At 41.5% G+C, this 26,740-nt stretch overlaps 1 protein-coding gene across 1 annotated transcript in view; it reads left to right on the top strand.

Annotated features, from left to right (window-relative positions):
* Window positions 1-1,277: 1,277 nt before the first annotated feature.
* Window positions 1,278-26,740, top strand: part of C9 (complement C9) — a gene marked incomplete at both ends in the record, with an annotated part of 46,096 nt that continues 20,633 nt past the window's right edge. Inside the window, 5 exons of the mRNA XM_079916302.1 lie at window positions 1,278-1,354; window positions 14,811-14,916; window positions 15,302-15,446; window positions 15,707-15,854; window positions 22,607-22,745. Coding sequence (XP_079772428.1) covers window positions 1,278-1,354; window positions 14,811-14,916; window positions 15,302-15,446; window positions 15,707-15,854; window positions 22,607-22,745 — 615 coding nt within the window. The remainder of the gene's footprint in view (window positions 1,355-14,810; window positions 14,917-15,301; window positions 15,447-15,706; window positions 15,855-22,606; window positions 22,746-26,740) is intronic.

The raw sequence follows: 26,740 nt of genomic DNA, 5'->3' as shown, positions 1-26,740 counted from the left end.
CAGACTCAGGAACTGATGAAATTAGTCCCATTAGAGAGCTCTAGCCCTGCATAAAAAAAGAAAAAGAAAAGAGGGGGCAAGAAAGGGTGATAAGACGAGGTAATTTTACTCTAGGTAAGACCATTGAAAAGATCAAAAGGTAGGCAGTACTGGAAAAACTAGCTCTATATCTGTTATCTCCTCAACCCTACCCTCTGTTTTGCTCGTCTTTGTATGTGCTAATGGTTGAAAATTGCCTATTTTTGATTAATGAATACTTATGAAGTCCCCTTAAGTGTTAGCGAATTTTTAAAAATCAATAACACACCGCATCTCATGTGTTTTTTCTCCAGGTAGTCATTTGAATTCTCGACCCTGACCGCACATTCGAATGACCCAGCAAGCTTTAAAAAATACTGATGCGGGGCCCCATCCCAGATCAATAATTAGTGTCAGGTGGGAGCGGTCAGGCACCAGTGTTTTTTCACAAGTCCCTAAGTCATTCTATTGTGCAACCAGTGTTTTAAAAGCCGCTGTGGTGTCCCCATTTTCCGGTAATTCCAAAATATCCTGCCCTTTCCACAAGTCCTGAAGAACATAAAAGTGAGGGGAAAAAATTCTTTCCGATGGGTTTAGAGCAAGTTATTCCATCTCAGACTCTATCTTGCTGACAGGTGTGTTTCTGAGATAAAGAGACCATATCCTTCTGGAAGATATTGGAAAGGCCTTAGGGAGGGTACCTGGATTCTTCAAAATGACCCACTATACCTGTTAAAAAAAGCCAGGTTTGTAAATGCATTTTGCACTTTGCCCATGTGGAAATAACCCACACAGCTCATCCTCAGACTGGAACATCTACGTCTGTGCCTCCATTTCTGGTCGGTGCAATTCTTTTACTAATTTTGAGTTTCTGCCTCTATGGGAATCATCCACAGACCTTTTTTCCCCAAACTACACAGTCTCTTATCATCCCTTCCAGAGTCTCCCAAAATGAAAACCACCGGAGTCTTCTGTTTGCTTGGTTTTTTTTTTTTCAACACAGTACTGCTGCTAATCTCAGCCGTTTAGCATTCACAGGCCCCTTGCCTGAAGGTACAATTGATAAGTATATTCTTGGCCAAAACAGTAAGCCCAAGTTATGAAATGACTCTCCTCTGATTGGACTTTGGCACCCAGGAAGCCCAATCTGACAAAAGTTCTAAGCAAAAACAAACAATAATTGTTCCCCAGTCCTTTGCAAATAAATGTCTTCCAGGAACCCTCTGGCCATTCCACTCGGAGCTGCCTAGCTAGAGCAGATGTCTACCAGCCGGAGGTTCGCCTTGGCAATATGCATTTTAGAAATAAGTCTGCTGAGAGCGGGGCCCACTCCCAGGTGAGTCGCTTTTCCCTTTGTCTCTGGAATTTCCCTGTAGGCTTCGATAGTTCAGAGTTTGCTTTAGTAGCAGAGCAGCAAAGCAGGTAAAACATTTTTACGCACATCGAGACATAGAGCCCCAGAATTTAAACTTTGAAAAAGGGTGAGAAAAAGCCTGAGGGTGTCTTTCAAAGTCTTCTGAGGATATCTGCTGCTGTTTCCAGGGATTTCTTTTAAACAAGGTATTCAAGTGTGAAGGCTGAGATGGTCTTCAAATACTGGACTTAGGAAACAAAGTTGGTTTTTACTAGAGTATAATAAACCTGGGTATATCAGTATCTAAGGTCTGAGAAGTTTAAATTTAAGGCAATAAATCTTTCCCTCACTCTGCCTCAGTGTCTAACACTCTTAACTATTGGCTACATCCTCCTTTTGCCCCACATCAGGCAAAGCTTAAGCATTTTGCTTCTCCTCCGTGACATCCCAAGTTGTATCCAGAGGCACACGTTTTGTCCTTAGGTTTAGGGTGGTATTTTCTTCCATTTGAGAAGAATCACCATGATGCAGACCTGTTGGCCAGGCTTCCAGGAAAGACACTTTCTCTTCTTATGCTCTGATCCTAATTGGGAACATGAAGCCCACACCAAGCCCACCCAGGAGATAAACCAAGCAGACAAGACGTGCTCACTGACTGTCTACACTGTACCCAGAGTGTCTGGAGAACACACAGTCCTGTGTCATCTGATACAGCATGATCTCATCCGGTGATGGTATTAAAATATTCTAGCCTTTGACAATATAGCTGGGGGAAATTATCTACCCAAACACTGTCCCTCTGCCTGCTGTGACTGTGACCTGTATCCAATTTCCCTTTGGTCATTTGAGTCTCGGTTTCACCAAATTCTATTTTGGACGCTAATGTCCATCTCAGGCACATTTTTGCCAGCCTCCCAACTGCAGTGGAGGCTGCCATTCCGCCTGGACCCCACCAGGCACGTGGTTTGCTCACAGGGTTGCATCTTCTAGGAGGGGGCACACAGAGGCACTCTACGGACCAGCCAGGGCTTGGGTGAAGTGCTCCGCCAGGGTTTCCTTCATCCCTTCACTTCCTCTTCCCACATTATTTAAGAAACATTGTTCTAGGGCTTCCCTGGTGGCACAGTGGTTGAGAGTCTGCCTGCCGATGCAGGGGACATGGGTTCGTGCTCCGTTCCGGGAAGATCCCACATGCCACAGAGCGGCTGGACCCGTGAGCCATGGCCACTGAGCCTGTGCGTCCAGAGCCTGTGCTCTGCAACTGGAGAGGCCACAACAGTGAGAGACCCGTGTACCGCAAAAAAAAAAAAAAAAAGAAGCATTGTTCTATTCAGAAAATATTTGCATTTACTGGGCATCAGGTACAAAGGGGATCTGGGAAGGCAGTTACTGAAAGTGGCTTTAGCCCTCTTGTACTTACCCTGACCCTTTCTTAAGTTAAAAAAGTAATTTAAAAACCCGAATTCCTGGATTGTGACTCTTGCTCGTCAGAAAATGAGAGGCCATGAGGAAGGCTTCCGCCGCTTTGAAGTTTGGACCCCCTGGGTCCTGGCCACCCTCATCTGTTTCAGGGAGGACCAGAGAGCCCCCTTGGCTGCCCCCCAGCTCTGAGCAGCTGCACCTCTGGCTGGGATTTGGTTGCAATCACTCTCACTGCCATGCCCTCGGGAGTGTGGTAGGGTTGTCCTGCTCCAAACACTCTGTGCTCTGCCCTTTGATACGGGGTTGAGGTCAAACAGAGTGTTCAGACCAGCCATGAAGCAGGACATGCAGTTCAGCCAAAGAACTGAGGTTTGCAAATGATTTTAAGATACAGATTTGATCAGAATGAAGCATTCCTCTGGAACCAGCCTTCCCAAGCTCAGGTTGAGGCGCCAATACTTACTGACCAACTGTATAAATCTGGGCAACCTCTACGAACTGTTACTCAGCATCTCTGTACCTTGGTTCCTTCCTCTGTAAGATGGTGATTGTATTCATTTCCTAGTACCACAAACTGCGTGTCTTCAAAGAACGGAAATTTATCATCTCACAGTTCTGGAGGCTACAAGTCTGAAATCAAGGTGTCAGCAGGGCCACGCTTGCTCTGAAATTCTGGTGGGGGATCCTTCCTAGTCTCTGGTGGTGGCCAGCAATCTTTCACATTCCTAGGCTTGCAGCTACATCATTCTGATCTCTGCCTCTGTTATCACATGGCCATCCTCACATCCTCTCCTGTCTGTGCATGTCTGTCTGGCTCCAGATTTCCCCTTTTCAGAAGGACACCAGTCATACTGGATTAGGGTCCATCGTAATGAGCTCATTTTAACTTGATGACCTCTGTAAAGACCCTCTTTCCAAATGAAGTCACATACTGAGGTACAGGTTATAGAACTTCAACATATCTTTTTGAGAGAACACAATTCAGCCCATAACAATGATAAAGGAAAGTCCCTACCTAATAAGGTTCTACGTGAACATTAAATCTTTATACATGTTATACACTTACAACATCTGTGCTTGGCATGCTGTAAGAACTGAATAAATGTGAAGTATTCCTTAAAATAATAACCTTGCTATCCCTTTCACTTTGATATGCTTTCTGGTTTAGGATAGGAGGGGATGGAATTACAGCTAGCCTTCGGGGGAGAGCACATGGCCACAGACATTGTATCTTAAGCCATTGCTACAATAAGCTATTGCAACTGCTGAACAGTTGGGGATTTCCAACAATCACTTGTTTGCAAACACAAGCATGCCCATGAGACTAGGTCATGAGGGGACATCATCTCTTACGTTTCTCAAGGTAGAATAGAAATGTGAAAAAACAAAAGCAAAAACAAACCCTGTACAAGTAGAGTAACAGCTCATAATATAGGTTCCAGAGCCAGGCAGTTGGGTTTGAGTTTGAGGTCCACAATTTACTAGCTGTGTGACCCTAAGCAAATTCCTTAACTTCTCTAAACCTGTTCCTAGCACCTGCACAATAGGAATAAAAATGTGACCTGCTGTGAAATCCCCGAGATAATAAATGCAATGTGCTTAGCACAGTGACAGGCAAGCTGGCTGTGAGTATAGCTATCGTTAGTTTCTTCCTTTTCATTTGTAAATAACAAAATATTTACCTGGTTCAAGGGTCAAAAAATATAACAAGTATACATTGAGAAGTCTTAATTTCCCTACTCCTAGCTTTTCATGAGATTTGTGTTATATGTAAAGTACTTAGATCACTCCCCGTCTCCCACCTCACCCTTTCCCCACAGGGAATACCCTTTATTAATTTCCTGTATCTTTCCAGTATGTCTTTATGTGGATTAAAGCATGGAGCTAACTATAATCTTCCTCTCCCTCTTTCTTTCATAAAAGGTATCATATCATATATACTATCTTGTACTTTGCTTTTCTTCTTTTTACTTTGCAATATATCCTTGAGACCTTTCTGTATCAGTAGAAAAGGAACTTCCTCTTTCTCCTCACAAATGATTAATTTTCCATTGTCTGGATATACAGTTCAGATAACCGCTTTTATTAACGAACATTTGGGTTGTTTCCAGTTTTGTATTATAAGCCATGTTGCAATGAATATCCTTATTCACATATCATTTTGCAAATGGATAATTGTACCTGAGGATTAATTCCGAGAAGTGATATAACTGGATCAAAAGGTATCGGCTTCAAGCTTTTGCTGAAATTGCCCCACAGTCCCGTGGGTGGGTATTATTTTACACTTTCGCCAGCAGAGCGTAAGAGTGCTTGTTTCTCCAAAGCTTTGCCAATGGGAGCTCTAGGCCAACAGCTTGATATTTGACAACCTCATAGGTGAAAAATGGCATCTTTGAATAGTTTTAATTTGCCTTTCTCTTAATCAGGTTACACATCTTGTCATAAGTTTAAAGGCTATATGTATTTTGGGAGACAGTGAACTATCTATATTCTTTGCCCATTTTCCTATTGAGTCTCTTGTCTTTCACTTAGAGATTTCTATGATGACTTAGTATATTAGTCCTTTTTCTCTGGTATGAATTACAAACGTCTTTCCCAGTTTGTCATTCATTTTCTGGCTGCATATGTGGGTGTTTATAGTTGTCATATTTATTTTATTCTTCATTTTCTAATAGTTAAGGAATTCTAGACTGGGAGTTAGAAATCCAGAGAGTAGCTGAGTAGGTCACCTCTGGAGAGAAACTGCCTGGGTTTGAATCCCAACTCTGCCACCAAGTAGCTGCTGTGTAATCTGAGAAAAATTACTCACCATTTCTGTGGTTTAGTTTCTCATCTTTCAAGAATGATAATACTAGTAGAAGATATCTCATAGTGCTGATGTAAAAAGTTAAATGAGATAATGAATATAAAAGTTTAGAAGAGATCCTGCCATAAACTAAGCACTCAGAAATGCTAGAAATTATCATTCAATTTATTTTAATCAAACTTAACAATCAGGAAAAATACCCAAACCCTCACTAAACTTGGGAATAACTATTAAATTGAAAATGTCCAGGGAATTCTCTGGCTGTCCAGAGAATGGTTAGGACTCCATGCTTTCACTGCAGAGAGCATGGGGTTTGATCCCTAGTTGGCAAACTAAGATCCCACAAGCCACACAGTGTGGCCAAAAAAAAAAACAGAATTGAAAATATCCAAAACATCAGTTTTTTTTCTCCTTCTTTGGTTGTATCCATCTGTGTTTTTAATATCCATATTTAATATAAGTTAACAGGTATTTGTTTATGAATTATTATTGGCCAAGTATGGTCTTTTTTATTCACCCATTTAATACAGGAAATATTTATTGTTTGCAACGTGGGCTGGACATTGCTTCAGGAGCTGTAGTGTAGTACAGAGCATGTAATTACCAAGGGTCTCTGCCCTCAGTGAGCCTACAGACTAGAGGAGAATATCAACAAGTAAATGGCAACTGCAATTCAACCAAGTTCTCTGAGTGAGGCCTGTGATGCTAAGGGCAACACGCTCCCCTGAGCCTAACCACTCACTTGTGCACTGGCTTCATCTGCTCCAGCCTCATCAAGGACTTTGCTCTTTTAATTCTGACCCCTCTCCTGCATTATCAGTATCTCCCTTTGTACCAAATCATTCCCATCAGCTTGCAGACATGTTGTAACATTTCCTTTAAATGTTTGCTCTGTCCTCAGACTTACTCAACACACCCACTCACTTCCAGCCTCATGGTGTGAAATATCGCTTATATTCTGACATCTCTCAAATTTATATCTATGATTCTGATCTCTTTCCTGAGCCCAGTGTCCAATTACTTAGTCAACATCTCTTCTTGAAAATGTAACAAGCATCCCAAACTTAACATGTCCAGAACATACCTATTGATTTCTCTACCCATCCTCATCCAACCTGCACTACTACTCAACAAGTTACTCACATAAAAACCGGGGAACAATACTTGACTCCTCTATTTGTGTCATTGCCACATGCAATGTAACTGCAGGTGCTGTTGGCCTTACCTCGAAAATATGTCCCAAATCTACCCACTTCTCCCTGTCTCCACTGTGACCATTTTAGCCCAAATCACTATCCTTTCTGCCCTGCATCCACTTTTGTCCACTCCCCAATAGTCAACTCTCCACCCAAAAACCAGGGAAAGCTTTTGAAAATGTAAATCTGTTACTGTTGCTCTCATATTCCTCTAAGGATTCCCATCAAGCTCCGAATCAAATCCAACTTCCTCACTACAGCCTACAAGGCATGAGCTGCTGCTGCCTGTTCCTCCAGATGCACCTCACTCTCCTTTGCGGTCACTCTGCTCTGTTTGCTGTGCCTCCAACATGCCACCTCAGGGCCTTTGCACTTACTTTCCCCTAGCTTACAACACTCTTCTCCCAGATCCTCGCATAGATTCTCTCTGATATCATTCAGATACTTAATCAAACAGCACCTCCCTGTTCTGGTCACTTTTACTGTGTAACAAATCATTACAAAACAGTAGCTTAAAATAAGACCAACTATTTCTTTGGTTCTTGAAGCAGGGCGTTGGCTGGGCTCAGTTGGGCGGTTGTCATGGGTCTCTCACATGGATGCAGGCAGATGGTGGCTGTGTCTGAGGTCATCATGACAACTTCTTCACTCACGTCTGTCACCTGGGCTGGGAAGACCCAAACAGCTGGGGGGCTAGAGAAATTGAGTCTAACTAGGAATCTCTCGTGTGTGTGTGTGTGTGTGTGTGTGTGTGTGTGTGTGCTCTCCACATGGTGGACTCAGGGTAGCTAGCTTCATACGTAGTGGTGAAAGGCTCCCAGAGCAAGTGTCTTTAGATAAACCAGCATGGGCTTCTCTAACCTAGACTTAAAAGGCATGCAGGCTCTCTTCCACTGCATTCTACTCCTCAAAAGCATTAACAAAGACCCTACCAGCCTCAAAAGGGGGACGCATAGACCCCATCTTTGATGAGCCTAATTTCAAAGAATTTGTGAACACGTTTGTAAAGCGCCACACCTGCTCTGAGAGGGTCCTCTCACCACGCTCTATAAGAAATGCTCAGCCCTGTGGGGCTTCAGCGCAGCCCTAAGGCACTTTTTGTCCCCTTACCCTGGTTTATTTTCCTTCACAGCTCACAGGTCTTAACTGATACTGCATGTTGTATTTCCTAGTATACTCTTTCATTGTATCTCACCCACTGGAGCGCAGGCTCCGTGATGGTCAGGATGTCGCCTTGTGGCCCCAGTTACCAGAACAATTCGTGACATAGAGCAGACCCTCCATAAATGTTACTGAATGTTGGCTCATTGGAAACACATGAGAGAAGCTCTTGACTAAGACTTGGGAAACCAGAAAAGTCCTGAAATTTTAGAGTGTTGGCCACTGCTGATATATTATCTCTTCACCTTGATGAATTGCAGGAGCTAAACAAACTGGCAGATCCATGGGTTAAGGATGCAGTCTTAATTAGCTTCTATTTCTCCACTCAAAGGAGCCACATTGTCTTATTTATTGACAAAAAGCTTCCTTCCTACAGCAGGTGTTTTCCTGCCTGGGCCCACCACAAAGTGTCCTGGGGTGTGAACTGCTCCTGAGGTTTTCTTTTTCTAAAGTTGGAAACCTCTCTTCATGGCAGGGTGATGGGACCAGGTGTACATCAATGACTCTTCATTCAATGCATTTCTGGCCCAGAGTTAGACCTCCTGCCATGTTGATGTACATCACTTTGATCTAGGAAATGACTTTCAAGCTGAGATTGAAACACTTGGAAATAGGCTTTACTTGATAAACACATTTCATCTACGAATCCAGAAAGTGCTTCACAAATACTTCTCCACTCAGCCTAATAGCTCAGCAGGGTGAAAGGCAGGTGGTAAGCATTGTACATACACAGTCTTTGAGCTACAAAAGATTGTCTGTCTAGTGAGTCAAAGGGGCTGGGGAGGGGGTACTGGGCTCAGAAGGAGCTATCCAAGATCACTCACCCTCTTTCTTAATATTTATGGAATGCATTCATTTCAATAACATATTCCCCTTGCATAATCTATTATTTCCTCTTAATAATTGCCTCAAGTCCTGCCTTTATTTTGCCTCTAAATATCCAGGTACCTGGTGCAGTGAAGGCAAAACATCCAGGTGTTCCCACAATTTTCAATTTATTTTTGCCTAATTTGACAACATTTAGGTGTAAGCTTCAAAAAATATACCCAGGCGAGAGCCAGATTGTCCAATTGGTGTGCTTTACCTGGAGCTGCTATATTTTAAAAATGTATTCTTAAATAAAAATGTAAATACATTCTTTAAAAATATATTCTGCTATATTTTAAATATATTCTTATTAACTTAATGTGTCTCCAAATGTCTACAAATCATCAGACTATTACATCCAGCAATTATTGGATAAGCCATGACCCTTTAGATTATTTCAAAGGGGATTTGAGTTGGTTGGTGGTGGGGGGGAAGGCAGCACAGGAGAGAGAGCAAAATTGCAGTAAACTAGGAGTGGAGAGACATAGATTCTAAATCCAGTTTTGCTACTAACTGTCCAACTTTGAATAATTAGCATAATTCTCTGTTTTTAGTTTCCCACCTATAAAGTATAATACCTACAAAATTTACCCTCAGTGGTAGAATAAAGGTTTAATGAGAAAAGGAGCTTTGGAAATTATCTAGTAAAACTAGTAGAAAACATAGGTATTGCTTAATCAAAAAACTTTTATGAGTGTTATGGGCTGAATTGTGTCCCTCCAAAATTTAAATGTTGAACTTCCAAACCCCAGACTTCAGAATGTGACTGTATTGGGGGTCATTGGGGCAGGCCCTAATCCAATACAACTGGTGTCTGTGAAAGAAGAGTAACTTTGAACACAGACATGTACTGAGGAAAGACCAAATGAAGATGCAGGAAGAAGATTGTCATCTGCAAGTCAAGAAGAGAGGCCTCAGAAGGGACCAACACCACAGACACCTTGACCTCAGACTTCTAGCCTTCAGAATTGTGAGAAAATAAATTTCTGTTGTTTAAGCCTGTGATGCCTTGCAAGCAAATGAAAGACTACACTGAGCCTGATATCTAGTGGGGTGCAAGTCCCACTCTGAGGGCAAGGGTGGGATCTGTGCAGACCTTCCCACAGGACCAGGTTGGATCATTCAGGAAATGAATCTAAATCACAATCTAGGAGGGCAATAAGAGATCAAAGGCGAAGTTCTGGTGCTCTATTCTAAGTCCAAGGTGTGAGTCAAATATGTAAAAAAAAAAAAAAAAAGGAGTCCTGAAGTTAGAAGGAAGGGAATTAGTGTGCACATTGTTAATATGGGGCTATTATTAATGTGACGGATGTTAGAGAATCATATACAGGCAGTGTCAGTATCATTGGAGCAGGGTCCTGGTCACTGATGTGTAAGACAGATGAACAGCCTTTCTGATCGGCCCCCTTCACTGACTGGGCTCTCGGCTTGCCCACCAAAGGACTGTAACTCACTCTGCAGTATTTGCAGTGAGTTTTATCTTCCATACATGATCCCCCAGTCTGTACTGTACTCTCTGAACTAGTTATTCATTGAAGCTGGTCTCAATGGCAGGTGAGAAAGATTTAGGTGTCATACCACAGGTCTATTTAGGGTGTGGTTTCTAGAACAAATCTCTCTGGGGGAGATGCTGAAACAAAATGCTAACATGATCTTCTAAGTACGTGATATATACAAAAAGGATAGACAGGAACAGATAATCCAGCTGACGGCAGCAGGCCTGACTAATACTGGAAAAACTAGATCCACAGATTGCAAAGCTCCATAGGGACACTAATAGGCAAAGCCTAGAGTAATTCCTAAAACCAGTGATAAAGCAGCTCAGTGACTCAGGTCAGTGGCAACCTCAAGCTTGGGTTATGTGATGAAATGGGCACCCCCATACTTGAATTCCACCCCTTCGGATTTCATGGATACCCACCAGATGGTGCCAAGTTTTCCTCAACATTGTGTGAACACGAGAATCACCTGGCCTACTTTTTAAGAACATTGATGCCTGAAGCCCATCCTCAGAAAGCTTGATTTAATTCGTGTGGAATGGGGAATCTCAATCTTACAGTTCCTATTTTTACTCTCTGAGGATTATGATATGCAATCAGTAGTGAGACCTGCTGCTATAGGTCATAAAAGTGCATCTGCCATTGCCTCTTGATGAGGCCGGTCAGTTCCAGATGAGGATTTAGTCTGATGGAAAAGTTCTAGCAGCAAATTTCTCAGCCATGTGGTTTCAGATAGATACTAATACTCAAACCTCCATGAAATCAGTTTCTTCAAGGAGTTTTGGCAGCTTGTCTAATACGTTTTTAACCTGCACTTTTAGAAGATTGAAGCTCATCAAACCTTCTGATTTTCTGAATGATGTAGGCAAGGGTCAGGCTTACAGAAATGGTATCTCCAGTCATTAGGGTTGCCTAATGACAAGCAAGTCTTGCAAAAATATGATATGAGTGGTCCACCAGGAGACGATAACCTAGAGAAATACAGACCTAGGTCTGTCCTAGAACACACGATCAAGAACTTTCTTCCTCTTCATGCACTTAGTTTTTCATTTATTCGTTCGTAAAGCATTTACTGAGCACCTACTATGTTCCAGACACTTGATATGTAAGCTGAGCAAGATTGAAAATTTCCTTAACTCACTGATATTTTTACCTAGAACATAAGATCTGTTAGTTTGGGGATCACGGTTTCTGTCTTATTTTGTCTTGTTGTTTTGCATACCATTGTATCCTCAAAGCCTAGAAAATAATAGACAGTAAATATCTGATGAGTGAATAAATGAGTGAATAAATAAATTAAATTAAACATGTCATTGCAAAGACACTTATGTTATAGGGAAGAACAAGACGTTATAAGAATATGTACGTAGAAAGGTAAATTACATGAGGGGTTAGGGAAGGTTTTCTGTAAAAAAAAAATATGTTGAAGATGAGATCAGTGTGGTGAATAGGAAACAGTAGGTTTAAAGGCCTGAGGCTGTGAGAAAATGTAGCTTATCTTGGGCATTTCAAGTTCGGCATGGCTGGGGGAAAAGTGAAGGTGAAGAATTAGGAAGAAGACGGGCCATGTAGAGAGCTCTGGACCATGTGTGTTAGTTTCCTGTAGCAGCTGTAACAAATGACCACATGTTAGTGGCTTAAGCAACACAGATTTATTATCTTACAGTTGTATAGGTCAGGCATCTGAAATGGGTCTCACTGGCCTAAAATCAAGGCTCCGGCAGGGCTACGGTCCTTTCTGGAGGCTCTAGGGGAGAATCTATTCCCCTGCCTCTTCCAGCTTCTAGAGGCTGCCTGCATTCCTTGGTGAAACTCCTTCTGTCTTCAGAGCCAGCAAGAGTGGATGGAGTCCATTTTCATGCTTTGAATTTCTCCTGCCACTTCTGTCTGCACATCTCTCTGAACCACTCTTCTCCTTTTAAGAGCTCGCATAATTGGAATGGGCTCATCCAGGTAAAATACAGAATAATTTCCTCTTAATCACACGCTCAGAGTCCCTTTTTCCATGTAAAGTAACATATTCACAGATTCTAGGGATTAAGACACAGATGTTTTGGGGGGTCATTACTCTGCCTACCATATCATGTTAGAAAGTTTGGACTTTATCCTCAGAACAGAGAGAAGCTACTGAAGAGTTTCAGTGGGGGAATGAATGATAAGCTTTGCATTTTTAAAAGATCGCTCTGGGGGCTTCCCTGGTGACGCAGTGGTTGAGAGTCTGCCTGCTAATGCAGGGGACACGGGTTCGAGTCCTGGTCTGGGAGGATCCCACATGCCGCGGAGCAACTGGGCCCGTGGGCCACAACTACTGAGCCTGCGTGTCTGGAGCCTGTGCTCTGCAACGAGAGAAGCCGCGACGGTGAGAGGCTCGCGCACCGCAATGGAGAGTGGACCTCGCTTGCCACAACTAGAGAAAGCCCTTGCACAGAAACGAAGACCCAACACAGCCAAAAAAAATAAATTAAATAAATTAAAAGAATGCTTAACATTTAAAAAAAAAAAGATCGCTCTGGGCGATTTAGGGAAACAGGATTAGAAAAAAATGACTGTCATCTAGGAGAGATGAAATGTTAGTGTAGACCAGAGAAGTGTCTGGAAGAGATGAAGGGTGGAAGGATTTGAGAGTCATTTATGACTGTAAAGAACAGGTTTTAGTGGTTGATTCGATATGGGGGATGAGCTTCGATAAGACAAGTACCACCCTAGTCTGGTTAGGGTGACTGCATAAATGGAGACACTGTTTACCAAGACAATAAATACAGGAGGAGAAGCCTTGAGAGAAGAGGAAAAAGAATGGATTTGTCTGGGGATACATTAAATTCATGAGCCATGAAGACATTTAAGTGCAGATGTCCAACTGGGAGTTATATCCAAGGGTTTAAAATTCAGAAGAGCTGTCTGGCCTGCAGACTTAGCTCTGGGTGTCATTAACATATACATGGAAACCAAAGCCCTGGGAAAAGTGTAGAAAGAAAAAGAAAAGAGATCCAAGGACAGGAGCTTGAGGAAAAACAGCATTTCTGAGACTGTCAAAGGAGAAGGAGCCTGAACAGGAGAGTAGGAGAACAGGATGCAGGGGAAAGAAGCAATAAAAGGGGTCTAATGTCATTCAGTCCAAGGGAAGAGATTATTTTAAAGAGCAAGAGTGGTCAACCGTATTGACAGCTGTGAAGCAGTTGGTAAGATAAGAACTGAGGGAAACCACGGAGCCGGCCACTTGAAGTCATTGCTGACTATGGCAAGAGCGATGACCTTGGGTCAGGAGGGTTGAGCTGTAATTGGAAGGTAAGGAACAAGAAACCAGGGTGCAAACTACTTTTTCCAGAAAGTTGGCCTAAAAAAGATGAGAGAGTTTTGGAGGTAGCTAAAAGGAGGAGATGAGACTTGTTTTTATTTTGGAAGAGAGAGAAACAGAAATATGTTTATAGCAATTCCTTTGAGTGTCATTGTGAAGGGTGGGAGGGAGGTGGGGTAGCTTGAAGGAAATGTAAAGTTCAGGAAGAGTATTCTATTTGTTCATTCCTTTGTTTGTTTATGTTTAATGTCAAAGACTTGAACACATTGTATTACAAATGGAAAGGAGCTGATTGTAAGGGAGAGGTTTAAATGGAGGAGAATCTCAGTTCTCAAGAGCTCAAAGAGATGCTGGGATCTAGAGCTGTAGGGGAGGGATGGGCCTTACCATCTCTCTGAAATAAGAGGCTGCACCAGAAAAAGGATAGGTGCCCGTTCGGGGAAAGTGGGGCAGGAAGTTGATAAGATTCTTGTTTCATGGCTTCTGTTTTTGGATTTCTTTCTGTCACTGAATAAGATAGTAATCCAAGAGGGTGCTGCAACTACAAGAGATCCAAATGGTGAACCAAGAGAGATAGAAGAGTTCAAAGCCAGAAAAGCACAGCTGGGGGTGGGAGGGAAGGTTAGAAGTGCCAAAAAGTATACCTTGAAATTCAGAAAGATGAGGAATAAGTCCAGATACGGACTGTGAAACGGGAAGTTCGCACATACAGAATCTAGGGACAGGAGAGCTTGATTTATGAGGCGCTTACCACAGGAACGGCTGGGTGCGCTGGCTTAAATTTGCAAGAAAACCCAGCAACTTGAGGATTTGCCAGACTCTCTGGGGGGTACAAAGTGAAACAAGGCTTCTAGCTTCAATGAGTCTGTACACTAGTTGGAAATATAAGATTAATCAGAGAAGAACACACAGCCGGATGACTTGCTAGTTTTCTTCATCACCATCATCATTATTGTTGTTGTTGTTAGGGCGAAGGTTAAATTACAATGCAGTACAAGAATTAAACAAAAAGTTGAGTTGAAAATACAAAATAGCACGTGATCAAGTGTCAAAATGCGAGATGGAAGAAAAGGATAAATACTGTGGTTCAGAAGGGGGAAAGGAGTAAATAAAATTGAACGGGTTTGTGAAGACTTTTTAGAAAGAAGCACACACGATGGTCATTATAAGCTGGTGTGTTTTATTGTCTTAGTTATGACTTGGAGCTCATGGAAAGCAGTGACACGTCATTGCCCATAGACTGCAAGATGAGCTCCTGGAGCAGTTGGTCCAACTGTGACCCTTGCCTCAAACAAATGGTAAGCATTCGTTGCCATTCCCCACTGATGTCCCCAAGTGGAAACTGTACTGCCAGCATCTCCAGGAAAATGACTATGAGGCAGGGAGGGCCCCAGCTGAGTTCCAAACCCGGAAGGAAAGAGAAATACCTAAATGGATGAGACTAACCTTGCTGGGAAACCTGAGTGTCGCACAGTGACTAAATGAGTATTGGGAGGAACCATATTCTATAGAAGAGCCCGCCAACCCCACCATGTGAGTTGTTCCTTCAAGTGACATCAGGCTTCTATCTTAAAACCTTTGACTCAGCTGGGTTTGGAGGGCTGCAGTGGTGTGGATGCAGTTTTAGATCAGAATCCCTTCTTGGCCTTAGAAACGCTAACATTTCCAGCTGTTCCTGGGCAGTTTCGCTCAAGGAGCATTGAGAACTTTGGACAATTTAACGGGCAAAAGTGCGTGGACGCTGTAGGAGATAGACGTCAGTGCGTGCCCACGGAGACCTGCAATGACCCTGAGGCTGACTGTGAAAATGACTTTCGATGCCATACAGGTAATTCTCCCGTTGCCTAGTGTGGGTTTCGATGTCCCCTCATGAGCGAAAAGAAGAGAAATGTGCTTCCAGACGCTCATGCTTCCAAGCATGAAAAGGGGCTGAGAAAAGGGCCATCTATATAGTCTATACAAAAAATTCAAATACAGGTGTGGTCCCTCCCCTCTATCATTAAAGTATGTTTGATAACTTAAGAAAAAGAGAGAGAATTTGGCCTGAGAGACACGGTGTCTTTCTGTCTTTCCTGATTTTGATTGCAGGCACATGCATAAAGAGGCGACTTCTGTGTAATGGTGACAATGACTGCGGAGACTTTTCAGATGAGGATGACTGTGAAAGTGACCCTCGTCCTCCCTGCCGCAACAAAGTGGTGGAAGAGTCGGAGCTGGCACGGACAGCAGGCTACGGGTCTGTACCCCACGTGGTAGAAGGTTTGAGCTGGTACAAAGAGTAGCCTTGAGTCTGTATTCTGTTTGAATTACATTTGAGCATGAAAGAAGGTAAATGCTGAATCAGTATCTCAAGACCATTTGGACAAACTGCCTGGCCTCGGTAGGCATCTGTAGAATAGACTAGACCATCAGGATGATAGGTGATTACTTCCGAGTCCAGTAAGAGATGAGAAACCTTGTTTATCAACCTCTGGAAGACCATAGCAATATTGAAATGACATGTTAACATTTGAAATTGAACTGCCAGTAGTAGGTCTGACAATTCGATTCAAATATTTGTATAGCCAGGAAGCCTGTCTTCTGCTGGAATTTCTCTTGGATATATACCTGGGTAGAAATTCTCTCTCAGGAGATGCCAGCGTTCTGGAGATTACCCAAGAGGAAAAGGACAGAGGAAACAGTTCTGATGCCAGATGGGGCTGGTGTTGGGACTCTGGTTCTCATCAAAGAACCGAAATTTCACTTGTTTCCCACACAACCTATAGGCATTCCAGCAGCAGGGTCAGCTCGGATGAGACGTCTTAGACAGTTTAGAACTTAGAGTTACACAGAATAGAGACCATTTGCAGAGATCTGTGCTCTCAGAGTTGGAAAATAACATAGGCCTGAGGTTCTATACTGTTCTATTTCATTTAGTTAGAGAACATCCCAGGGATGTCCACAGCAAAGTTTCCATTAGCTGTTCTGATCTGTTTTCAGTAAAGGTACTTTGGGTGGATTTGTTGGCAAATTGTCCCCAACAGAGACACAGGTGTTCCCCCGTCCAGTGGTATATTGACAGCGATGGCACATGGCTGTGTTTCATGGTCTGTAATGCAATGTGTCTCTTCATCCTCATAACCCCAGTGCCTTGTTCATAATAGACACTCAATTAATACTGGTGGGTTGATAAATAGGTGAATTAATTAATTAAAATAAATGCTTCTAAAATACTGTCAATTGCAACAGGTAAGATTGAAACTGGGTCTCTGGAAAGAAATTCAGGCTCAGGACTGGAGTCCTGGGAATGGAAATAAGGAGAGGAAAGAAGATGGGGGTGATGGTAAGATCAAGGCCTGATAGAGGGACTAGGGCAGTGGTTCTCAACCAGAGAGGATTTTCCTCTTGGGGGACATTTGGTCATGTCTGGAAGTTGTCAGTGGCCACGACTGTGGGATATGGAAGTGGGGAGCTTTCCGGGGTGGAGGGGTGAGGGAAAACTACTGACATCCAGTGGGTAGAGACCCTGGATGATGCTACAATGCACAGGACAGCAACATGTCAGGAATGCTGAGGTTGAGAAGAACCCTACACTGAGGAACTGGGCAGTTCCTAAGACAGGACCTGTGTATCAGGTTTGGCTGAAAAAAGAGATGTCTCCTCTCTCTAAGGCAGATGAAACATCCACTTGTTTAATCACCATAGGAAAAAAATTTCAGGATACCAAGAGTCAGACCCCAGATAAAACATTTCACGTATCCTTTATCCCTTCATAAAATCTTATCCTAGCAGAGTCCAAATATAACCCACAGTGCCTTTTCCCAGAGCCTAAAAGTAGGAATCTCGAATCACATGGGATGGTCTTGAGCCCTACACTCAGCAGGGCCTCTTCATAGTTGGCAGAAATGGAATGGGGGTTGTCCAAAACCTTATAGCCACAGCATGCTCCAATGAGTCCTGACTCTTCTTGCTGCTTTCCTCAGGGAGAGACTGTGAGTCCATGGTGAAAGCCCATTACTACTTTACTTGCTTTATTTGGGATCCAAGAAACGGTTTTCTCTCTAATCTAAACAAACAGGCTTGAAGCAGGGCATTACCTGTGTTACGTATGTCTCCTTCTATGCAAATTTACATCTGATTTTATAGGAAAAGGATACAGAAACCGTAGCCCTCTTGGCTGAAAAACAAACATTTGTAATCTATAGGTTTCCTTCGTTCGGGGAAGAGAAAATTTGTTCTATCGCCTTTGCCAGGGAGTTTCATAATGAGGCACACCCGAGAGTGGCCAGGACCCCTTAAATGCCTGCCTTAGCACGGTCAGGGCTGGTGATGACGGACGTCACAGGGCTGAGCCTTCAGGACTAAGTGAGAAAGTGGGGACCCAGCTGCGTGGAAAGGTTGACTGAGAGGTGGAAAATGAGGTAGGCTCTGATAGAATCAGCCCACCAACGGTTTTGATTAAGTTCCCCATTACCATGAGCAGTCACCTATAGCTAACTTAGTCTTTATAACCTATTGTTCTCTGACAACTTTCATGTGCATAATACTTTGAATTTTTCAAGATCTTTTTGCACATTCCCTCTGTTGGCTTTTCATAAAAAACCTGTGGAGCTGGTTAGGGGTGGTATTACAGTCACCTTATAGATCAGAACTGAGTGAAATAAATAAGGCTATTTGACACATTTGTTGCTAGCAGAACTAAAATCCAAGTTTCCCTGACTGATAGAAACTACGTTTTTTTTTACCCTGCCACCTAACCTTCTCTTTCTCCCATATACCCATCAGCACTGACGTCACTCCCCCTACATCACTACAAAGACCACAGGTCAATTCCCTGACTTCAAAGCAAAACTAACCTTAGAAGATGAAACTCCTTAAGTAGCTATTTATTACCCAAATATTTGAATTAAGAGCATAGAAGAGTAGCATAAATCAGTAACTAAGATTTAGGCTTTGTGACCGCCTGGAGGGGTGGGATAGGGAGGGTGGGAGGGAGGGAGACGCAAGAGGGAAGAGATGTGGGAACATATGTATATGTATAACTGATTGACTCTGTTAAAAAGCAGAAACTAACACGCCATTGTAAAGCAATTATACTCCAATAAAGATGTAAAAAAAAAAAGAGATTTAGGAAGAGGTTTCAAAATAACATGTTTTGTTATAGTTATGATATTGTTCAATACCATTGATATTACATATTTATTTACTATACATCTTCATTATGCTTATATGGGGCTATAGGACTACACCAAAATTGAACTAATAATCACAGCAACATGCTTCTAAACTGTCCAGTCTGGAAAACCTCAACAAGTTTTATCAGAAGTAATATACGGTCAGATTCTTTTACACATGAAAGTCACAAGTACTCATAGTAATACATTTATACTTGTTTTCATTTTAAGTTCTCATGCCAGGAGAATCCACCTGTATCACACGTATTTCAGCCTCTTGTCTTGTAGGAATCTGAGATTCTCCACAGGTGTTCTGGGAAATCCCCAACCCATCTTGCATTCATTGAAAAAAATATAAATCCAAACCAGCTGTAAATGATGTGCGATACACAAGGAATGACTTTTGTGTGTGATCTAAGCATAACACCACTTCTGTGGAGGGAGCCTGCTCTTCAGTTCACTTGGTAAATTGGAACTGCCTACGGTTCTAGGTGCAGGTGTGAAAACAGGCATCTCTAAGCGCTGCCAAGGAACACATGCTTTTTATTTCCCAGGCGATGACATTCCATCCATGAGAAGTTTTCATGTTTCTTGGCAGAAAAAAATATTGGCTCATTCTAGACTAGACTGGCTGTCTCTGTAGTAGTGGAACCAAATCAGAAGTTTTGAAACATTTCTTGCTTCACCGTAACTTTCCAGATGGATCTAGCCTAGTGGGCAATTTGCTGTTCTGTGAAACAAAAACCTTCAAGCTGGGGTATGTATAGCATGGGGTACAAAGTGACTTTCCAAGGGGGAGATAGGTGAGTTTTATGATAATAGTTTCCTCAAGTAAGTCAAGCCTTGTAAGTCAAGTGGTCTCCGATTCTTTTTACCAACAGCATTGAGTGATGTCCTAATCAATTGTCAGGTAATGGACTATAAAAATAACTTTTAATGATAGACTAGTATGTGTTCTTTTTTTGGGGGGGGGCATAAAACTCAGAAGATCAAAGAATTGAGTGACATTGCTCAATTGTCACTCAAAATTCTTTCTATTCTTATCTACTTATTTATGTGAGTTAAATTTCTCAGCATTTACCTCTATAAAAATGGAAAGTAGAAATAAAATTGGTACTCAGCCCTATCTTTTTCTAGCAATAAGGAATATTCACCCATGGGTACAGTAGCTAATCAATTAATTAAAAAGGAAGCCCCATTCATTTCATTGAGAGATAACTATCCAATAAAATTTTACTTAGATTTATTAACTATTTTTAAATTTTAATATACTGAAATATACTACTAATAATGGTAAATCAAATCCAGAAGAATTTTTTAAATACTTAGACCTTATGGTCAAAGGATATTTAATGTTTTAAAATTTTCAATTAATACCTTTTTCATACAGAAAAGTATGAAAAAGTGATCAACTAAAACTTCCAAGCATAAAACTACATTACATTAGGTTAAAATTCTGGAGCAGAAATGGAATACAAATATAGATTCAAGCATAAAAGGGGGATAAGGGCATATGGGATATCTCCCTATCATCCACTCATCTTGCCATGAATCTTAAAACTGCTCTAAGAAATAAGGTCTATTTTTAAAAGAAGAAAGAATCCAAAGGAATACCATAAAACATCCAACTGTTAAAGAAATATAAACATTGTAGTCACTTGATACCCATCATCACTATAGAATTTATATTCCATTGGATTTATTTTTAAGAGGCAAAATAATTATATTTTAAAGCATAAATATTTACAGCTTGCTGAGAAGTTATATCCTTTGCAACTACTTAAACTTAAGAGGGAACATTTTAGATGTCCGACTAAAACTGTTTAAGGAGGCATAGTTTATCAACATTTTTAATAGATCAGACATGCAGAAAAATCTGAAGACCGCTACCCAAAAACATGCCATATACATTTCCACCTGCAGAATTTTGCACCCTCATTCCTTCTGCCCTTCAGGCCCCATCCTTCAAAACCCAAATCAAAACCTACTCCTTCTAAAACCCTTTTGATGACCCTGCCATGGGGACCTCTTCCTCTTGGGAACATTGTACATCACTTACCTGTACTATTCATTTGGCACATGTATATTCGTCCTTGGACTACTGTTTGAAATTGGTAATTATATCCAACCCCTTACCTTGAATATAATTTTAATGAGATCAAGGACTGTATTAACTGTCTTAATATTACCCACTGTTTATTACAAACACTACACTATCCGTAGATATAGTACTCTTAAGAATTCATCACCACTATAAGCAAGGATGAATGTCCTTATTCACTGAACGCGAAGAGGTGCAGCATCTCCGTTAATGAGATATATGGAAGACAAGTTCACTACAAAATAAAGAAAATGTACTTGAGGTCTTGTTTAAGAAACCAACACAGATCATTTGTTTCCAGTATTCTATGTCTTTGTATTGAAACCTTAGTAATATTTTTTAAACTATTGCTCACATGTTTGTAGATGCAGGGATGGGTGAAAAATTAAAGCCAAAATTTTAATCTCCCATCCAGGATAAGAGATTTAAGAAAGTAAACTAGATATATAGTGTTTCTTTTTTCCTCTCTTTTTTATTCGAGTGACTAGGTCTAATTTTTGGCCCTTTATTAGAAATTAGGGCCATAGCGTTTTTCATGAAAAGTATTTTTGGGAGAGCAAAAAAGTGAGAACGAGTTCATTCTAACTATACAGTCAGCCTTGAGAAAGGTATTCCTGAATCAGTTCCTTAACTTGCCTTTCATTCAAGTTGAGCTATAATGTTCATTTTCTGTGTAGATTCAAAGTTTATTAAGAATGTGCTGTTTATATAAAGATGTTTTTTAACTAACCAACTGGCAATAGGATACTCATCCACTTATTTTCCTTGCATTAGCAATGGGTTTGCAGTAAGTCATCCACACTCTTTGACAAATTGCTCTTGAAACCAACAACCGGCTTTGTAATCCAGCTCATTGGAGTTAGGGATGTGGTCCAGAACAATGGAAGACTTTATGCTTTTGTGCCAAGCTAAGTTATAGATGTGAGGAGCAAACCTCCATTTGGCCCCCCTGCCCTGGGGCCATTTATTCCAGATACAGTCTAGACAGCAATGACTATTTCTCCAATTAATACTTCACAAAGAATGAACTGCTTCTTTTGCATACATTGGTTTTTGGCCTACGAATCAAAGTAAGTACTTTTTGGGCTAAACAAGATTCCTATTTCTGAATTAAAGCTTGCCAAATGAAAATATTGTGCTGGGAGAAAAAAGTAGAACATTTGAGAATGCCTTGCTGGGTGATGACATTTTAGTGTTCCTCTTGTAAGTATAATAGGAGGAAAATAAGCCTGGAGGGAACAAGGTTCTTGACAATCAATGAGACAGCTGGAGGGAAAGGTTTAAGTTTAAAGAGAATGGAGAGAGAAAGAGCCCCAACGTTGATTCACAGATTAAAAATTATATGCATGAGTTATTCTGCCCCCATGAGATGCTCTGTTCTCAAATAATGTAAAGCGGTGGTATTAGCTCACCAAGGGAGGCTAGCTAAGGGTTACATCAGTGGAGTTCCACTCTTGAAGCCAGATGGACCCTTGCTTCCTACTTACTGCATTTCTTTCATTGTGCTCAACGGTGCCCTAGTTGCCTAGAAGAGTTTATAAGACCTTCTTAATATGTACTTCCCGCCCAGGACACAGAGCAGAGGTGACCAGGCTCTTGCTTCTATTCCTGATTATATCCCATCATCACATGGGTGATGGGGACATGAGCTGAAGCTCTCTTCCCCCAGTGACTGAGGGCTGCCTCGCGTTAGCTCCTGGTGTCTCCACGCCTACTGTTACTCTGTTCACTCAGGATCAACGTCTTAGGGATGGATCCCCTCACCACCCCTTTCAACAACGAGTACTACAACGGACTCTGTGACCGAGTTTGGGATGGCAACAGCTTGACGTACTACCGCAGACCCTGGAACGTGGCTTCCCTGGCCTATGAAGTAAGTATCCTCAGAAGAAAACACATTGTTCAGCTTTAGCTGAAAAATTGTTTCCATAAGTTTCCTACTGAAAAATATGAAAAATTCAGTAGAATGAAAATTTAATGTGAACTGACTTAAAGAAGAGGAGATGTAGCTTGGGTCTCTTTAGAAAATATGCAATAGGGCTTCCCTGGTGGAGCAGTGGTTGAGAGTCCGCCTGCTGATGCAGGCGACACGGGTTCGTGCCCCAGTCTGGGAAGATCCCACATGCCGCGGAGCAGCTGGGCCCGTGAGCCATGGCCGCTGAGCCTGCGCGTCCGGAGCCTGTGCTCCGCAACGGGAGAGGCCGCAACAGTGAAAGGCCCGCGTACAGAAAAAAAAAAAAAAAAAAAAAAAAAAAAATATATATATATATATATATATGCAATAGTCTACAATCAATCTTCAGTAACATGCGCGCAGTGATAGCGTTTTGGGAAATACTTAAACTCTGTAAAAAGAATCATCTAAGGTTCTGATGAAACTAAAAATTAAATGAGTGCTGATTTAAGGACTGTGTACACTGCTTCCATGCTGTTGAGGCTTGGTTTTCGCTAACCTACCAATGAAAAACCATCTTTACATTTGTTTTCCTTCACTAGTCTCCCCTGTAAAACCTGCTTGACTAGTGTGAGTGGCTGTAGTCACTCACCTCAAACCCCTCCAGTTCTGGTGAAACTGTTTCTTAAAGTGATTTTTACTCTACAAAATGCTACCTCAAACCTACCACCTTTCTACAAGTCACCTAAATTCTCTAGAGCCATCCACAAACTCTACCTCCTCATTCAAAGGATTAATATTTATCACCTTTAGAGATATTTGGGGGGCTCTAAACAAGATATAATAAAAAATAATAGTTTATTCTGAACCAGTAGCTACAATAATCTGTTTCTCTAATTGGTCCCATTGGTGACCCACAAAATTCACTTTATTCAGTCATTCCAATGTCCTTCATTATCATTGACACTCCCACCAGTTTGAAAAACATATATACTTTTCAATAATTGTAGCTAATATTCCTTTTATCTCTAACAATGTTGTAAGTCAAGCCCTACCCGTTGCAGCCTGAAGTGATCATGCTCTCCCATGAATGCTAACGACTTAATGTCCCTACTTATTTGACTGGCATCTTTTTTCACATATGACCACATTGTCATATTTTTGGTGCCTATAAGTCCAGAATAAAATCAGTTTCTCACAAATCGCAGGGAACATTTTGGATTATTGATCTTTCCCATAATGCTAAGTTAACCTTCTTTAAGTATATGTCTCGAGGGGAAGATTATCATCTTTCTAAGAAGAATTATACATGTTCTACTTTCTTCAAAAGAGTATGCCAAAGATAAGAGAACCTCTGTCACTTCTGATGCAAGAAGGGTTATTGTTGTGTTGTTTTATTTTTTTAGTTCTCAGGTCTGTGCTGTACAGCCTTCCTGTCTTTGTCACTGTCACCAGCCTCCTAGCTTCTCTGTAGGGTTAGTAACAGGTGTGAACCAAGAAGTGAGGGCTGGGGGCTTGCCTGGGACTGGTCTTGAAGTTGCATTTGGAGAGTAAGCATGCTGTTTTCCCTTATCTACAACCCTGGAAACAGATGTACTTCCGCATTCAGAGGGTTTGGATCTTACAAAGGTGATGTGGTGCTTACGCTGTATATCACTTACACCCCAGGCGGAGCTGGGAGCAGCATCTTACAATCAAACACATTAATATGTCTGTGGCAAAATTAACCCATGTTCGCACAAAGTGGAAGAAATGAAGACGATAACTTTTTATCAGTTCAGATCAGATGAAGGCCTTCAAATGAGCTTTGGCATCAAGCTTAGAAAAAAACCGACAGGGATTGTGGACCTGAGTATTAATTTGGTGCCACCTGAGAAAGAGCGCTGATGGAGTTGGCTGGGGGCTTGTTAAAGTCCCCAGATCACACCCTTGGTGCTAGTAATACTGATGCTCCCCTTATTCTAATCTGTTATGGTCTTGGAAAATGAAGAGCTGAACATAAAAGAACGTGCGTGAGCTTCTCGAGTGGACATCTCGATTTTGACTTCTTAGAGAGGGCTACGTTCTGCACGTTCTAATATTCAATGACATACTTGACCTACTTTTTCGTGTATGTTATTATTATAGTGCCGGAAGGCAAAGAATGCATATTTTTCTTCCTTCTAGCTATTACCAATACTCAATATATGTATAGGGTAGGTGCTCAACATTTTACTGGATGAATTAATTTTTTAAATCTTGTTTTAGTTACTTATTGGCAATAACTTACTGTCTTTCATTTTTTGAAAGAATTCTACGGACCTATCATTCCATGGGGAATATCCCTTGATAATGACACCTTACTCTGATACATTCACACTCCCTCAGTGCCTCTTGTTTCAAATGCGGCTCTGGCTCTAGAACACACTGCATAGGTTAGAATCCCAACTCTGCCCCAAACAGGAGTGAGATCTGGGCAAATTATTTATCCTCATCATGCCTCAGTTTCCTCATCTGTAAAACAGAAATATTAGTGCCTACCTTGTAAAGATAAATGAGTCTATGTATGTGAAACATTCAGAAAGTTATTGGCACTAGCGAACACTCAATAAATATTTGCTATTCTTCACAGGGAACTCTCCTTAATGCTCTGTGGTGACCTAAATGGGAAGGAAATCCAAAAAAGGGGGGATATATTTATACATATAGCTGATTCACTTTGCTGCACAGCAGAAACCAGCACAACATTGTAAAGCAACTGTATGCCAATAAAAAAATATATTTTCTATTCTTTTTTAGAATATAAGAACACTTAGCTATGGTAAAAGACTTAGCTATGGTTAAATGCATAATTAGTGGTTACATTCTAGGTGAAAGTTTACTGGCTGCTTTGTAAGTAATGATCAAGAACAACTGAAGCTTGCAATTAGGGGGGAAAAAAGTGATGATTACATCTAGGAATTAGTTCCTTTTCACTTGTTTTTCTTTAGTCTTCTCTGCTTTTGTTGTTGAAGGTAACAACTTGTAAATCAGGTTTCAGGTTTTCATTATAATTCTCTTTAAATCTGGATCTCCATGAGAATGTAAGATTTTGTAGGTCAACAAATGTTTGTAAAATGCACCTGGATTATAATCATCCTTTCCACCCCAAATCCTCACAAAATGCTGAATAACTTCTTTTTTTTTTTTTAAAAGGGCTTCAAATGCTTGGCTTGTTTATTTATTTATTTATTTTTGGCTGTGTTGGGTCTTCATTTCTGTGCAAGGGCTTTCTCTAGTTGTGGCAAGCGGGGGCCCCTCTTCATCGCGGTGCGCGGGCCTCTCATTATCGCGGCCTCTCGTTGCAGAGCACAGGCTCCAGACGCACAGGCTCAGTAGTTGTGGCTCATGGGCCTAGTTGCTCCGCAGCACGTGGGATCTTCCCAGACCAGGCCTCAAACCTGTGTCCCCTGCATTGGCAGGCGGACTCTCAACCACTGCGCCACCAGGGAAGCCCCCTGAATAACTTCTATATCATGTGAATTGCCAATAATGTCTTGCTATCCCTTAACTTCCTATATCTGTCCCACTTGAGTCACTCACATCTCCAGCCACATCCTTAACCTTGTGTTCACCAGAACTACGCTGCCTCTGAAATCTGTTGCTTAAATTTGGTGACGTCTCCCTGCAGCCTGCAGGATAATAATCAGTCCCCTTGACACGGGGACAAAGGTCATTCCTGATCTGGGTTTTGATTGCCACGTTACTCTCAGCTGTCTTCTCTGAATCCTCCATTACATGCCTTTTCTGCAAATTAATGCAATAGCCTTTGCTTTCCTTTCTGTTGTGGTCTTTGTTTTGCTGTATCATATATACCCTTAGTTGAATTTCTAGTCATTTTATTTACCATATAATCCTGAGAAACTAACATTGTAAAGTAGGCTAAACAAATGATTGTTCAATTAATAAATAAATGCATTCAGTATATTGACACTCTTCTTTCAAAAAGCAAATGC

Source organism: Stenella coeruleoalba, assembly GCF_951394435.1.
Source record: "Stenella coeruleoalba genome assembly, chromosome: 3".
Lineage (NCBI taxonomy): Eukaryota > Metazoa > Chordata > Mammalia > Artiodactyla > Delphinidae > Stenella > Stenella coeruleoalba.
Note: the sequence above shows the minus strand (reverse complement) of the source record. Positions and strands in the feature narration are given on the sequence as shown.